Source organism: Mus caroli, chromosome 8 (genome assembly GCF_900094665.2).
Source record: "Mus caroli chromosome 8, CAROLI_EIJ_v1.1, whole genome shotgun sequence".
Taxonomy (NCBI): Eukaryota; Metazoa; Chordata; class Mammalia; order Rodentia; family Muridae; genus Mus; species Mus caroli.
The window spans coordinates 82,455,205-82,467,966 of NC_034577.1; the positions used below are offsets into that span (position 1 = coordinate 82,455,205).

General features: G+C 39.5%; 1 protein-coding gene across 7 annotated transcripts in view; it reads left to right on the forward strand.

Annotated features, from left to right (window-relative positions):
- Nucleotides 1-12,762, forward strand: part of Chd9 (chromodomain helicase DNA binding protein 9) — a 221,387-nt gene that overhangs the window by 89,808 nt on the left and 118,817 nt on the right. For all 7 annotated transcript variants that reach the window (XM_029480612.1, XM_029480617.1, XM_029480616.1 and 4 more), the window contains one exon: nucleotides 8,447-10,061. In XM_029480612.1, coding sequence (XP_029336472.1) covers nucleotides 8,613-10,061 — 1,449 coding nt within the window. In that variant the 5' untranslated portion in view covers nucleotides 8,447-8,612. The remainder of the gene's footprint in view (nucleotides 1-8,446; nucleotides 10,062-12,762) is intronic.

Genomic DNA, 12,762 nt, shown 5'->3' on the forward strand with positions numbered 1-12,762 from the left:
TTTTTTTTTTTTTTTTTTTTTTTTTTTTTTTTTTTTTTTTTTTTTGAGACAGGGTTTCTCTGCATAGTCCTGGCTGTCCTGGAACCTGCTTGTTCTTTGAAACATTGGAAAGGAGGGTGTTGGAGGCTTCCTCCTGAGGCACTCTCACTCTCCTACCAGCCTTTTTAGTGAATCAACTAGCTTTGTGGCCAGAGCAAGTGGGAGTGACCAAGAGAGGAGAGCAGGCTGAGAGGGCAGAGAGCTGTTCAGGTGGAAGTGGGGGGACTATAGTACAGTCAGAATGGGGAGTGCCACTTTCATTATGGGTGTAATACAGAGTCACTGAAGAACTGTAAGCGAAGTGACCCTAAATAACTTCCATGAGATCACACCTGCTGCTTACTGTGTTGAAACACAGCCAAGTAAATAACAAGGTTAATGTCATAGCTATACATGGGAGAACAAACCAAGTATTTGTTAGGTTATATGGGTTTGAAGTGGAAATATAATATATAACAGATATAAATTAGATACAAATATATATTTATAAATCTAAATAGATATAAATAAGACATATAATAGATATAAAATTGGAAATTACCAACATATGAGACATTTAACTTCATGAGACTAGTTAAAAGTATCTTGAGAGTCAATATATACAGAAATGAAAAAAGATTAGAGTACCCCTAAGTACCCTCAACATTTAGAGGTGAGAGTATTCTCAAGTATTACCAACATCTAGGTCAATAGTTCTCAACTGGTGAATCAAGATCTCATGGTAGGGGGTCTAACAGTCCTTTCATAGGGGTCTCCTAAGACCATCCTGCATATCAGATATTTACATTATGATTTACAACAGTAGCAAAATTACAGTTATGAAGTAGCGACAAAAATAATTTTATGATTCAGGTGTCACCACAACACAAGAAACTGTATTAAAGGGTTGCAACATTAGGAAGATGCTCTAGAGGGAAGAATCATTTATAGAGTCTGAAACTGAACATTAAGGAAAAAGGGAGAAAAGTGAGTGAGTTTCTTGTTTGTCATTCAGCATTTAGGAGACTCCTCCCTGGTAGCTGTAACAAATCCTGGTGATAGATAATTGAATAAAGAGTGAACAGTGAGGAGAGAGAGCATCAGTATGCCTTTGTTTGGGTCAATTTAAGAAGACAGTGGGGCCGGGTGTGGTGGCGCATGCCTTTGATCCCAGCACTTGGGAGGCAGAGGCAGGAGTTCTGAGTTCGAGGCCAGCCTGGTCTACAGCGTGAGTTCCAGGACAGCCAGGGCTATACAGAGAAACCCTGTCTCGGAAAAAAAAAAAAAAAAAAAAAAAAAAAAAAAAGAAAAAAGAAAAGAAAAAAAGAAGACAGTGGGTATAAAACTGATTTCAAGAGATAAGGTGGGCATGGTGGCACATGTATATAATTTGTATACTCAGAAGGCTGAGGCTTGATTGCCTGAGTTTAAGGTGGGCCAGAGTGGCTTAGATTCTGTCTCAAAAGTTTAAAGAAAAGAAGAGAAAAGAAAAGAAGAGGACAGAAAAGTAAAGAAAAGGAAGGAAAGGAAGGAAAGAAAGAAAGAAGATTAGAAATGTGGTTATATTAGCATACATACTAAGTCCCTGAGTTTATTCTCCATTAGCACACACATAATACTTGCTGGATTTTGTTTGTTTGATTTTGTTTGTTTGGTTGGTTGGTTTTTCTTCTTTTTTGAGACAGAATGGCCAGGGGAAGGTACTCCAGAATGGCCTAGAGTTCACTGTGCAGCCCAAATGGGGTTTGAAGCAATCCTGCCTCAGTCTTCTAGTGCTGGGATTATAGGTGTGAGCTCCCACGCTTAGGGGAAGAAATTTCAAAAATGTCTCTAATGGTTTAGGAGGTTCAGTTGGAATACTTGAGTTTGTAGGCTAGAGGCTGTTTTTGTAGAATATATGTATCTAGTCTAGCAGGTAAGATTCCCCAGGAAAGGAAAGAAGACCAAACTAAAAAGTAAATAGTAATATCCTTATGGGTAGAATACACGATCTTATATATGTTAATTCTTAATTCTGTGCAGATTTTAGTAGTCCTTGTTGCCATTTAAAATGTCTAAACAATGTTGAGACAATATTGATTCCACTATTTGTATATTTACACATTTTTATGTAATATTCATTGTTCAAAACTCTGTGCTTCCTGATTTGAATATAACATTGTAAAGGGCTAGAGAAATAGTCCAGTGATTAAGAGCACTGCCTGCTCTCCCAGAGAAGCTGAATTTAATTCCCAGGACCAGCATGGAGACTGCCTGGACCCTGTAACCCCCATTCCAGGGTATCCTGTCTTCTACCTTCTGCAGGCAGTACATGTGTCTGGTGCACAAACATACATGTAGGTTAAACACATATGCACATAAATTCATAAAATGGTTTAAAATTATAAATTACATTTTAAGATACTCTAAATTAAAAATCCCATTGACTACTAATAGTTCTTGGTTGTTCTGTGGATTCTAGCATAAAGTTTTTCTCTGTCGTGTGTTCTTAGTAATTGTAGTAAAGGTGACACCTTCCTTTGATGTGGAAAACATTTTAATATGTATTATAAGCTTAGTCATCCTATCAAGTACTTAGGACAGGTGGTAGGCTTTTTGTTGACTTTTTTGCTTTTATTTACTGCTACTAATAAGGAACCTTGTAAATGACAGTACACTATCTTTTAGAGTTTTTCTTTTATGGCAAAGTAAAACTCATTGGTTTTTGTTTTTGTTTTTGTTTTTGTTTTTGTGAACAAATGCTGGTGTGTTTTTGTTTGTTTTTTGTTTGTTTGCAAGATCTACCAGTAGAGCCCTGACTGCCTTAGAACTTACAGAGTTCTATCTGGTTTGGACTCCAGAATGCTGGGATAAATGTCTTTTTTTTTTTAACTAAAAATTAATTATTTATACATGTATGTGTCAGAACGTAGATTTGTGCGCATGAACTGCATTCAGAAGATGTTGTTGGATTCCCTTGGAGCCAAAGTTAAAAACAGTTGTGAGCCCTCTGATGTAGGTGCTAGGAACCAAGCTGAGGTCCTCTGAAAGAGCAGTGCATGGATCTTACCAACCAAGTCATCTCTCTGGTGCCCTGTGGAGCAGAACCAATAAGCACACTTGAAGTCATTTAAAGATACAGAACTCTATTCAGGACTGCATCAGATGTCTAGCTCTTGGATTAGTGCGTGTCCCTCAGTCCACGCCCAAGTAGAAGTAGTTAGGTTTTATTCCTTCCTAGGCTAGAAAGGTCCGATGGATTAATAAAAAGGTAGAATACTTTGGATTTTTCCAGCAAGGTACCATGTCTGTAAGAATTAATTACGTTAGCCTTACTGCTTGACTGTGTGTGTGTTGGGGTGAGTTGTTGGGTTTTTTGGTTTTGCTAGGGTCTTATGTATTTCTAGCTGTCTTAGGATTTGCTCTGGATGCAGGCCTTGGGCTCACAGTTATGTCTCTGCCTCTTGACTCTCTTGTATTAAGATTAAAATCATACACTACACCCAGCTCCACAGAGGGTTTCTTTTTAGCATAAAGAAGAATAAAGTTGTATTGTTTTAAAAAAACAGGAAAGTGGAGGCGAGAAAGAGGCTGCTGCCTGAAGTGATATGCTTTAGTAAACTTTATACTTGTATAACCTTATGAAGCCTTGTAGTGACTATACACCAATTAAATATATTTAAAATACTTTAGTGATATAGTTTACATACTATATGATTTAACCCATTTAAATAATTTACCTCCTTTGTAAAAATTTTATTACTTGTGTGTGTCTGGCTGTACATGTGTAAATAAGTATGGTGTGTATGTGTGCTTGCACTTGTGCTGTGAAAGCAAGCGGCTTTATCTGCCAGGACATCTCTCTGGCCTCACTTCCCACTCCCCCGCATCCTTTTAATTTTAAGGATTTATTTGTATATGTGTGTGTGTGTATGTATGTATGTATGTATGAGTGTATGCCACATGTTTCATGTGCCCATGGAGGCCAAAATAGTGTCAGGTCAGAGTTTCTGGAGCTCATGTGAGCCACCCACTGTGAGTTCTGAGACCCAAGCACAGGTCTTCTGGAAGAGGACTGAGCACTCTTTTACCTGAGTCATCTTTCTAGAGCCTCTTCTTCCTTTTTGATGACAGAGTCTTTCTTTTCAGTCTAGGCTGACTTCCAACCTAAGATTCCTTAGATTAGCAGGCATACAACACCACACCCAGCCATGGTTTCTGGTAATCACAGAGTTGTTTAAATATCACTGTAACCAGTTTAGGCCATTTTCATCATCTCAAAAAGAAACTCCATAACCTATGGCCAGTATTCACTGCTCACCAGTCACACCACACACTCATCCTGCCTTCAGCTTTACAACCACTAATCTACTAATGGTCTGTATACATTTGTTAGGGAGATTGCAAGTTTGAGGCTAACTTGAGATACATATTAAAACTGTCTCAAAAAGAGGAGGCGGTGCAGAGTAAGCCTCTGTGATTGTAAGGTTTTCACAATTATGAGCTGTGAGTCAATGTTTCATTTTTGTGAGATATTTAGTTTTGTAATGCTGGGAGTTGAACCTGGGTCCTTATACATCTTATAAAAGAATTCTACTGCAGCCCTTATTTTAATTTGAGACAAGATCTCAGCAAGCCATGTAGTCTGCTATGAACTCACTCTGTAGCCCAGGCTGGCTGACCTTGAATTCATGACTTTCCAGTTTCAGTCTATAAGTAACTGTGATTATAAGCCAATATGATCAGGTCCTAGAGAAATAGATTCACTTCTTTTTATTACCTAATAATACTTCATTACACTGATATATCATGCTTTTATTTATCTACTTATCAATTGTTAGACAGCTGGTTATTTCCCCTTTTTAATACTGCAAATAAATACTGCACTGAGCATTGACATGCAAATTAGCATTGAAGTCTCTGCTTTCAATTCCACTGGGTATTTACTTAGTAGTGGAATTACTAAATGGTACAGAAATTCTATTTTCAAATTTTTGAGGACTTACCAGACTTTTCTACAGAAGCTACACCCCCATCACTAATGACATGTTCAACTACTCTCTCTTTTTTTGCTTGATGTCTCCTGCATTCAGGTATTTTCTTGGTGTTTTTACCTCTTCTTCCTAATGGGTCAAGAAGTGATCTTTTATTGTTTTGGTTTATAGTTCAGTATAATTAATGAGGCTGAATTTTTTTTCATGTCATTACTAGAGATTTATATATCTTTGGAGAAGTATCCAGATTTTAAAAAAAAAAATATTTGACCTATTTTCTTTTCTTTTCCTTTTTTTTTTTTTCCGAGACAGGGTTTTCCTGTGTAGCCTTGGCTGTCCTAGAACTCACTCTGTAGACCAGGCTGGCCTCAAACCCAGAAATCCGCCTGCCTCTGCCTCCCAAGTACTGGGATTAAAGGTGCCACCACCGCCCGGCTTGACCTATTTTCTTACTAGAAACTTGTTAAAACTGCTTTATATGTTCTCAATATGTTTTTACATGTTTTAGATATAAGTTCTTTTTTGTTTTGTTATATATATATTTTTAAAGATTTATTTATTTATTACTTGTATGAGTACACTGCCGCTGTCTTCAGACGCACCAGAAGAGGGCATCAGATCCCATTACAGATGGTTGTGAGCCACCATGTGGTTGCTGGGAATTGAACTCAGGACCTCTAGAAGAGCAGTCAGTGCTCTTACCTGCTGAGCCATCTCTCCAACCCTGTTTTGTTATATTTTTTGAGACAGAATTTTTCTGTTGAGTAGCCCTGCCTACCCTGGAACTCAATCTGTAGACCCTGAACTCAAAGAGCTGCCTCCACAGCTGCCTCCTCCTCTTCTTCTTCCTCTTTCTCCTCCTCCTTGTCCTCCTCTTTCTCTTCTTCCTCCTTTTCCTCCTCCTCCTCCTCCTCTTCTTCTTCCTCCTCCTTCCCCCTCTGCGTGCTGGAATTAAAGATGTGTACCACCATTATCTGGCTGGCTATAAGTTGTTTATCAGACACATCATTTATACAAGTTTTCTTCTTTTCCCTATGGGTGGTTTCCTTGCTTACGACTTCCTGGTTTTGTTTGTTTGATGAGGTTTCCCTCGCTCAAGTTGGCCTCCTGAAGAGCTACTATTGCAGGCATGTGCCCAGGGGTCTCTTTAGTATCCCCTGGGTTATTTCTTCTCTTTCTCCTAGAACACATCTGAGAGCCAAGGGTCCTGAGAGAGTGGAATTTACATGTTATTACTGGGGACAATGTGGACTATCTCTTTGGAAGATAGTCTGGTAGCTGCTGAAGGTATCATTTGAAACACAAACTTTAGTTCTTACTTATTTTCCAGACAGTCTCTCACGAGAATACCTCAGCTGGCCTCAAACTTACAATCCTCCCATCTCAAAACCACCCTGGTTGTTTGTAGATTTTGTTTTTGTTTTTTTGAGACAGAATCTCACCATATAACTCTGGCTGTCCTGACACTATATAGACTTACAGAGCTACTTCTGCCTCTGCTTTCTGAAGGCTTAGATTACACATGTGTGCTATCATGCTTTGCCACATAGTGCCTGCATACTTTTCACATCAAAACTTTTCATTTTGCAGAAGTAAAAGCTAGGTTTTCATCTGACATATACTGTAGATGTATTTTGCATCATCTATTATAGTGTATTATAATCCTGTGAAATCCTAAAGTCACATAGTATTATGGTCTTTGTACAATTGTTTTATTGTATCTACTTTTCCTAAAATCAAGTTAAGGGTGAACAAATCACTGTTTGCTATTGCTTCCATTTCCCCTTATGATTTGTGCTTAGTGACTAAAATTTTGTTATATGATTAAAGAACAGCTATAGTATCTGTTTTTTGTTTGTTTATTTGTTTGTGTTTTTTTTAACCTCCTTAAACTTCTCCTTCATTATACTCAATTTCTTCCCATGTTACAGGATAGTTTTCTCCAGTTGGTTGGAATACGAAGTGCTTGTTTTTTGTTATGTTTTGAGACAAGGTTTTACACTTTAGTCCAGACTGTCCTTGAAAATTTGTTATATAGTCTAGATTGTCTTCATCGGATCTTTCTGCCTAGCCATCTAGGTGCTGGGAGCATAGGCATGCACTGCTAAATGTGGCTACATGCTGCTTATTAAAGCAAGAGATACCATTGTGACCAAGAATACATTAATATTTGGGCATAAGTTACTCACATTTGGTAGTTGAGCCAGGTGGTGGTGGCTTTAATCCCAGCACTCAGGAGGCAGAGATAGGAGGGTCTCTATGATTTTTGAGGTCAGTCTGATCAATAGAGTGAGTTTCAGGACAGCCAAGGCTACACAGAGAAACCCTGTCTGAAAAAACAAAACAAACAAAACAAACAAAAGTTTGATAGCTATTACTTTTCAGAATTAAAAAAAAAAAATCTCAACAGTTGCACAGTTAGTAGAAATTTTATCTAAAGGTTGGGTTTTTCTTTTTTTCTCTTTTGGGTTTTTTGAGACAGGATTTCTGTGTAGCCCTGGCTATCCTGGAACTCACTCTGTAGACCAGGCTGGCCTCACTCACAGAGCCCCACCTGCCTCTGCCTCCCGAGTGTTCCCGAGTGTGGGTTTAAATGAGGGCGCCACCACCGCTCGGCTTATGCTTTATGTTTTTAAGATTGTCTTAAAACCAGTTCATTATTTATTTATCTCAGGCTTCTGTTTGTTTCTATTTAGCTTGAATTTCAGTATTTGCATAGTTTGGTTAATAAAATATGAGACATGCATAGTCCTAATGATTTAAGCAGTTTCATTAGAGATGGAGTAATAAACACAACTGATTATAGGAAGATACTTGCATTTGCTTCACAGATACCTAAGTTATTTGGCTGTCAGGCTGGTTCTGTGCTGGAGAAGCAGCGGCACCGTGTGAACTACATGAGGCTATGTGCCAGCATAATTTGCAGCAGATTCAGGCTAGTGCTAGCAGCTAACCAAACCAAATGAGTTTCACTTAATTCTGGGTCACCTTCTCATGACATCCTGACAATTATGCTTCTGGGTTTTCTACATATGTCCCATGGGATCTGGAGCAGGTGACCACAATCCCCTAACTAACCCAAGAATATCTGACACTAGCTCTCAAACACACACCATTTTGGAGGGCAGTGCCTAGATAACCTACTCACTGCATGGAGGTGCTGGGGCTGTGAGACATTTCACCCTGGAGTGTGACATATATATATATATATATATATATATATATATATATATATATTTTTTTTTTTTTTTTTTTTTTCAAGTAAAGCGATGTGCACTTTCACCTTTAAATGAATAGTTGCGCCCCGACAGGAGCCTGTTTTCTTCTGTACAGAATATTAATAACCTATTTGCAATGAATTGTCACACACAAACTACTCTATGTACGTTTTCTTGGTAGAAGCTTAGTGAATACTTACTACTAAGTTTAAAATACTTTTGTTGTTATTTTCCTAGGATTCTGATGCTTCATGAAATGCCATCATGTAGAGAAATAATGAACACTGGCCTATTTTGGACTAACTGACAACCCTCAGAAATGACACAATAATCACCCACAGGGAAGCTGAGCATACACACTCTGTTTGGAGTGGACAACCCAAATTGTCACTGGAGTTTCAAAATGACAGACCCAATGATGGACTTTTTTGATGATGCTAATCTCTTTGGTGAGACTTTAGAAGGCTTGTCGGATGATGCATTTGTACAGCCGGGACCTGTCTCACTGGTTGATGAACTGAACTTGGGTGCAGAGTTTGAGCCTTTGCACATAGACTCACTAAACCATGTTCAAGGTACTCCAACACACCAGAAGATGGCAGATTTTGAACAGTTAAGTCAGTTTGACTCGATGAAGTTTCATCCAGTTAACCAATCTTTCGGCAGTCCAGTTGAACACGTGTTATCTCCACACTCTCAATTTAATTGCTCTCCAATTCATCCCCCAAACCAGCCCAATGGCTTGTTTCAAGATGTAGCAGATGGCAGTCCAATGTGGGGTCACCAGACAGCTACTGGCCTCGCTAATCAAAATGGATCCCCCTTTCACCAACCAGGACATTCACACTCTCTGCATCAAAATAAAAGCTTTGTGGCGCACCATGACTTTGCCTTATTTCAGGCCAGTGAACATCAAACACAGTGTTCTTCCCTTCACTCACAACAAAACAGAAGTAACCTTAACCCAGGGCAAAACTCTCTTGGCCAGGCTAAAAATTTTCTAGACGCTAATGTTTCCGGCGCACACAGAGTTAACGTTAACCACCTCTCCACTGCCCCCTCCTCACAGCAGACTCTTCCAGTGCAGTTTTCTCCGACTGCAAACCCTCCTGCACACTTCCTCAAGTGCAGCAGTCACCAGGAAGGCAACTATAACAGACCTTCTCCAAGTATGACTTCCTGTTCTGTGAGTAACTCGCAACAGTTCCCTTCACACTATTCCTTCTCCAGTGGTCACGTGTCACCAAGCAGTCTCCTTCAGTCATCTGCAGGTCTCGCTCCCGGCCATACAAATCAGGCTTTATCTGATTTTGCTGGAAGTAACTCCTTTTCTCCTCATAGGGGAATGAAGCAAGAACCCACACAGCATCTCCTGAACCCCACTCCATCTCTGAATTCAAGTAATTTTCAAATTTTGCATTCGTCACATCCTCAGGGTAATTATAGCAACTCAAAATTATCGCCCGTGCACATGAACTTCCCAGATCCTGTTGACGCAGGACCTCCAGTGGGTCATTTCAATGACCACGCGGAAACTAATGGTTTCTCATCTTTAGAAGAGAATTTACTTCATCACGTAGAAGCTCATGCAGAACCATTTGCAGGACTTGACCCAGAAGACCTCCTGCAGGAGGGTCTCCTCCCCCAATTTGACGAATCACCATTTGGACAAGATAATTCAAATCATGTTTTAGATCATGACCTTGACCGCCAGTTCACTTCGCATCTTGTCTCGAGGCCTTCTGACATGGCTCAAACTCAGCTGCAATATCAGGCTCGGGGCTGGCCTTCCCCACTGTCTACCAACCATCAACATTTACACAGCAGAAATCATCTATGTTTACAGCGGCAGGTATGTAGCCCTCTGTTTTTACTTTGGCAGTGCGAGCGTGGGTCAGCTACTGTGCCGGTCATTTTAAATGAGACCTTTCAAGAGTTCTTAAAGACCAGAGTAGTACTGAGTGTGCCTATTCCGACAGGTTTGTCTTGCTGTTAACTCTTACTGAAAAGCAATTCTTTCTATTTTGGAGCTGTGAGATTTAATATGTCTTATTGTTTTTGTGTTTACCTTATTATAAAACTGTCTTGTTAAAATTAAACCTTAGTAACAATAAGTAAGTAGGAAACAACAGTTTGGAGATATTTTAGTATGACTCTGATAGGCATAGAATGGATGTACAAGCCCATACAGACTTATCAGTAACCTAACATCTCCCCGATCCCTGGGTAAAGTACACAGGAGGAAACTCAGAAAACTCACCTCTGTGGGCTTATCACCTCTGTGCTCTTGGCTTTCAGTTGCCTGAGGCAGGGTTTCAAGTTTAGGTTGGTTTGGGTACTTTAGAGGAACTGTGGAAAAACTAAACACATATCAAAGCCCAGAAAGTCACAATTGTAAAGCCGAGGTAATGTGGAACGTCAGTTGAAATTCAGTGTGTTGTAAAAATCATAAAATGTATATTTGTTTCACTTATTAGAAACAATTTTTGACTGTTCATGCTTTCAAAAAATGTTTTTGTTACATTTTTTAATCTCTGTGTGTGAATGTATATGAAAGCATTCAGGTGTTGGTCGAGGTTGGGACCATGGTTTCTTATTCTAGCAATGGATTCTGGTATCAAACTTGTCACCAGGCTTGGCAGCAAGTGCCCTTACCTACTGAGCCAGCTCACCAGTCCTGATGTCCATGCTCAATGCTGGCATATTTATGGGGAAATTAATAATGTGCATGACTTTTTAACTGATAGACTGTTGAGAAATATGACACAAACATAGCAAAAATAATATATCCAAAATATATTTTTTAAATGTATTATTTTATTTTATATGTGTGAGTATTTTGCCTGTATGCATGTCTGTGTACCATGTGCATGCCTGGTACCCACAGAGGACAGAAGAGATTGTTGGATCCCCCTTGGATTTCAGTTACAGATGGTTATGAACTGTCATGTGGGTGTTGGGAACTGAGCCAGGGTCATCTGGAAGAGTAGCCAATAGCTTTTAACTGCTGAGCAATCTCTCCAGCCCCCCAAAGGTGTTTTATGTTTATAGCAGGGAACTAGAAATACCACAACTTATTATCATATACCAATTTAATGGATTACTATAAACATTAAAAAGATCTTGAAGGCTAACACTGAGAAAATGTTAATGATACCCCAGGAATAAGATATAACTCCAAATTATGATCATAGTAAGATAGTTCAGAGTGCAGGTAGTGGAATGTGACTCTGTGGATTACTCTTGGCTCCTCATACTTCAGACGTCTAACTTTGAGCTAGTTATATAATTTTTGTATGTCTCTGTTTTTTCATCTTTCTTTCTTTTAGATTTATTTTATTTATAGTCAAGTGTGATGACTTACATTTTTAATTCCAGCACTGGGGAGGCAGAGGCAGGCAGATCTCTGAGTTTGAGCCCAGCCTGGTCTACAGAGCAAGTTCCAGGACAGCCAGGGCTCTGTGTGTGTGTGTGTGTGTGTGTGTCTGTGTGTCTGTCTGCCTCAGTCTGTCTACATCTGAGCTATACCCTCAGACCTCTTTTTAGTCTTTATTTCCAAAAAGATTTTATTTTGTTTTGTTTGAGTCAGGGTCTCTCTATGTCATCTTGGCTGGCATGTAACCCAGAAGTCAGAGATCTGTCTCTGTCTTCCAAGAGCTAAAATTAAAGGAGTGGGCTACCACATCTGGCTCAAGGTAGGTTCTTACTACATTGTTTAGGTTGGCTTTGAACTAACTCTGTAGTCCAAGCTGACACTAAGTTTATAGTCCTCGGCTAAGCCTTCCACATACCTGGGATTGCAAGCCTTCGCCACCAAGCCCGGCTTTGTTTTACTTCAAATAACATTTTCAACACATTAGTTTTTTTTTTAAATTTTATTAGCATATGTTAATTATATATAATAGAAAGATTTGTTGTAACCTTTTCATACACATAATGTATATATGCATATAATATAGTTTGATCATATTAACATGCACTATAATAACTTCTTTTGTCTCCTCTTGATCCTCGTCCTCTTTCCAATCAGCCTTCCTTTTGCTTTTGTTGTGGTGTGACCTAATGATCTTCATTACAGTGGCTTACAGGAGTATGGGTGAGGGACTGTTTATAGGGACCAGAAAGAACACCTTGCCAGTAGCTACAACAGTGATGGAAGAGTCTCTCTCTCCCCTAACAACTGCCTATAGATTCTCAGAGAGGGGCAGGACCTTGTGAACCTGTCCTGCTTCCATGACTGAATGTTGGTGATGGATCCAATCGTGTGCAGGTTTTGAAGAGGTGTTCAGAGCTGCAGTAGACACAATATGCCCAGGGGGCCACATTTCACAGCACTCTACCCCTGCCTTCCACTATGATGGTCTTTATGCCTCCTCTTGTGAAATGTTCTCTGAGCCTTGGTCCCACCACTTCTGAGCCTTGGACTGGCCATACAGATGTCCCAGTTAGGGCAGAACATTCAACGTTCACGTACCCTCAGCACTTTGACCAGTTAATTGCTGTCCACCACAAAAATAATACTTCTCTGACATAAAGCTGACAGCAGCTGTAAT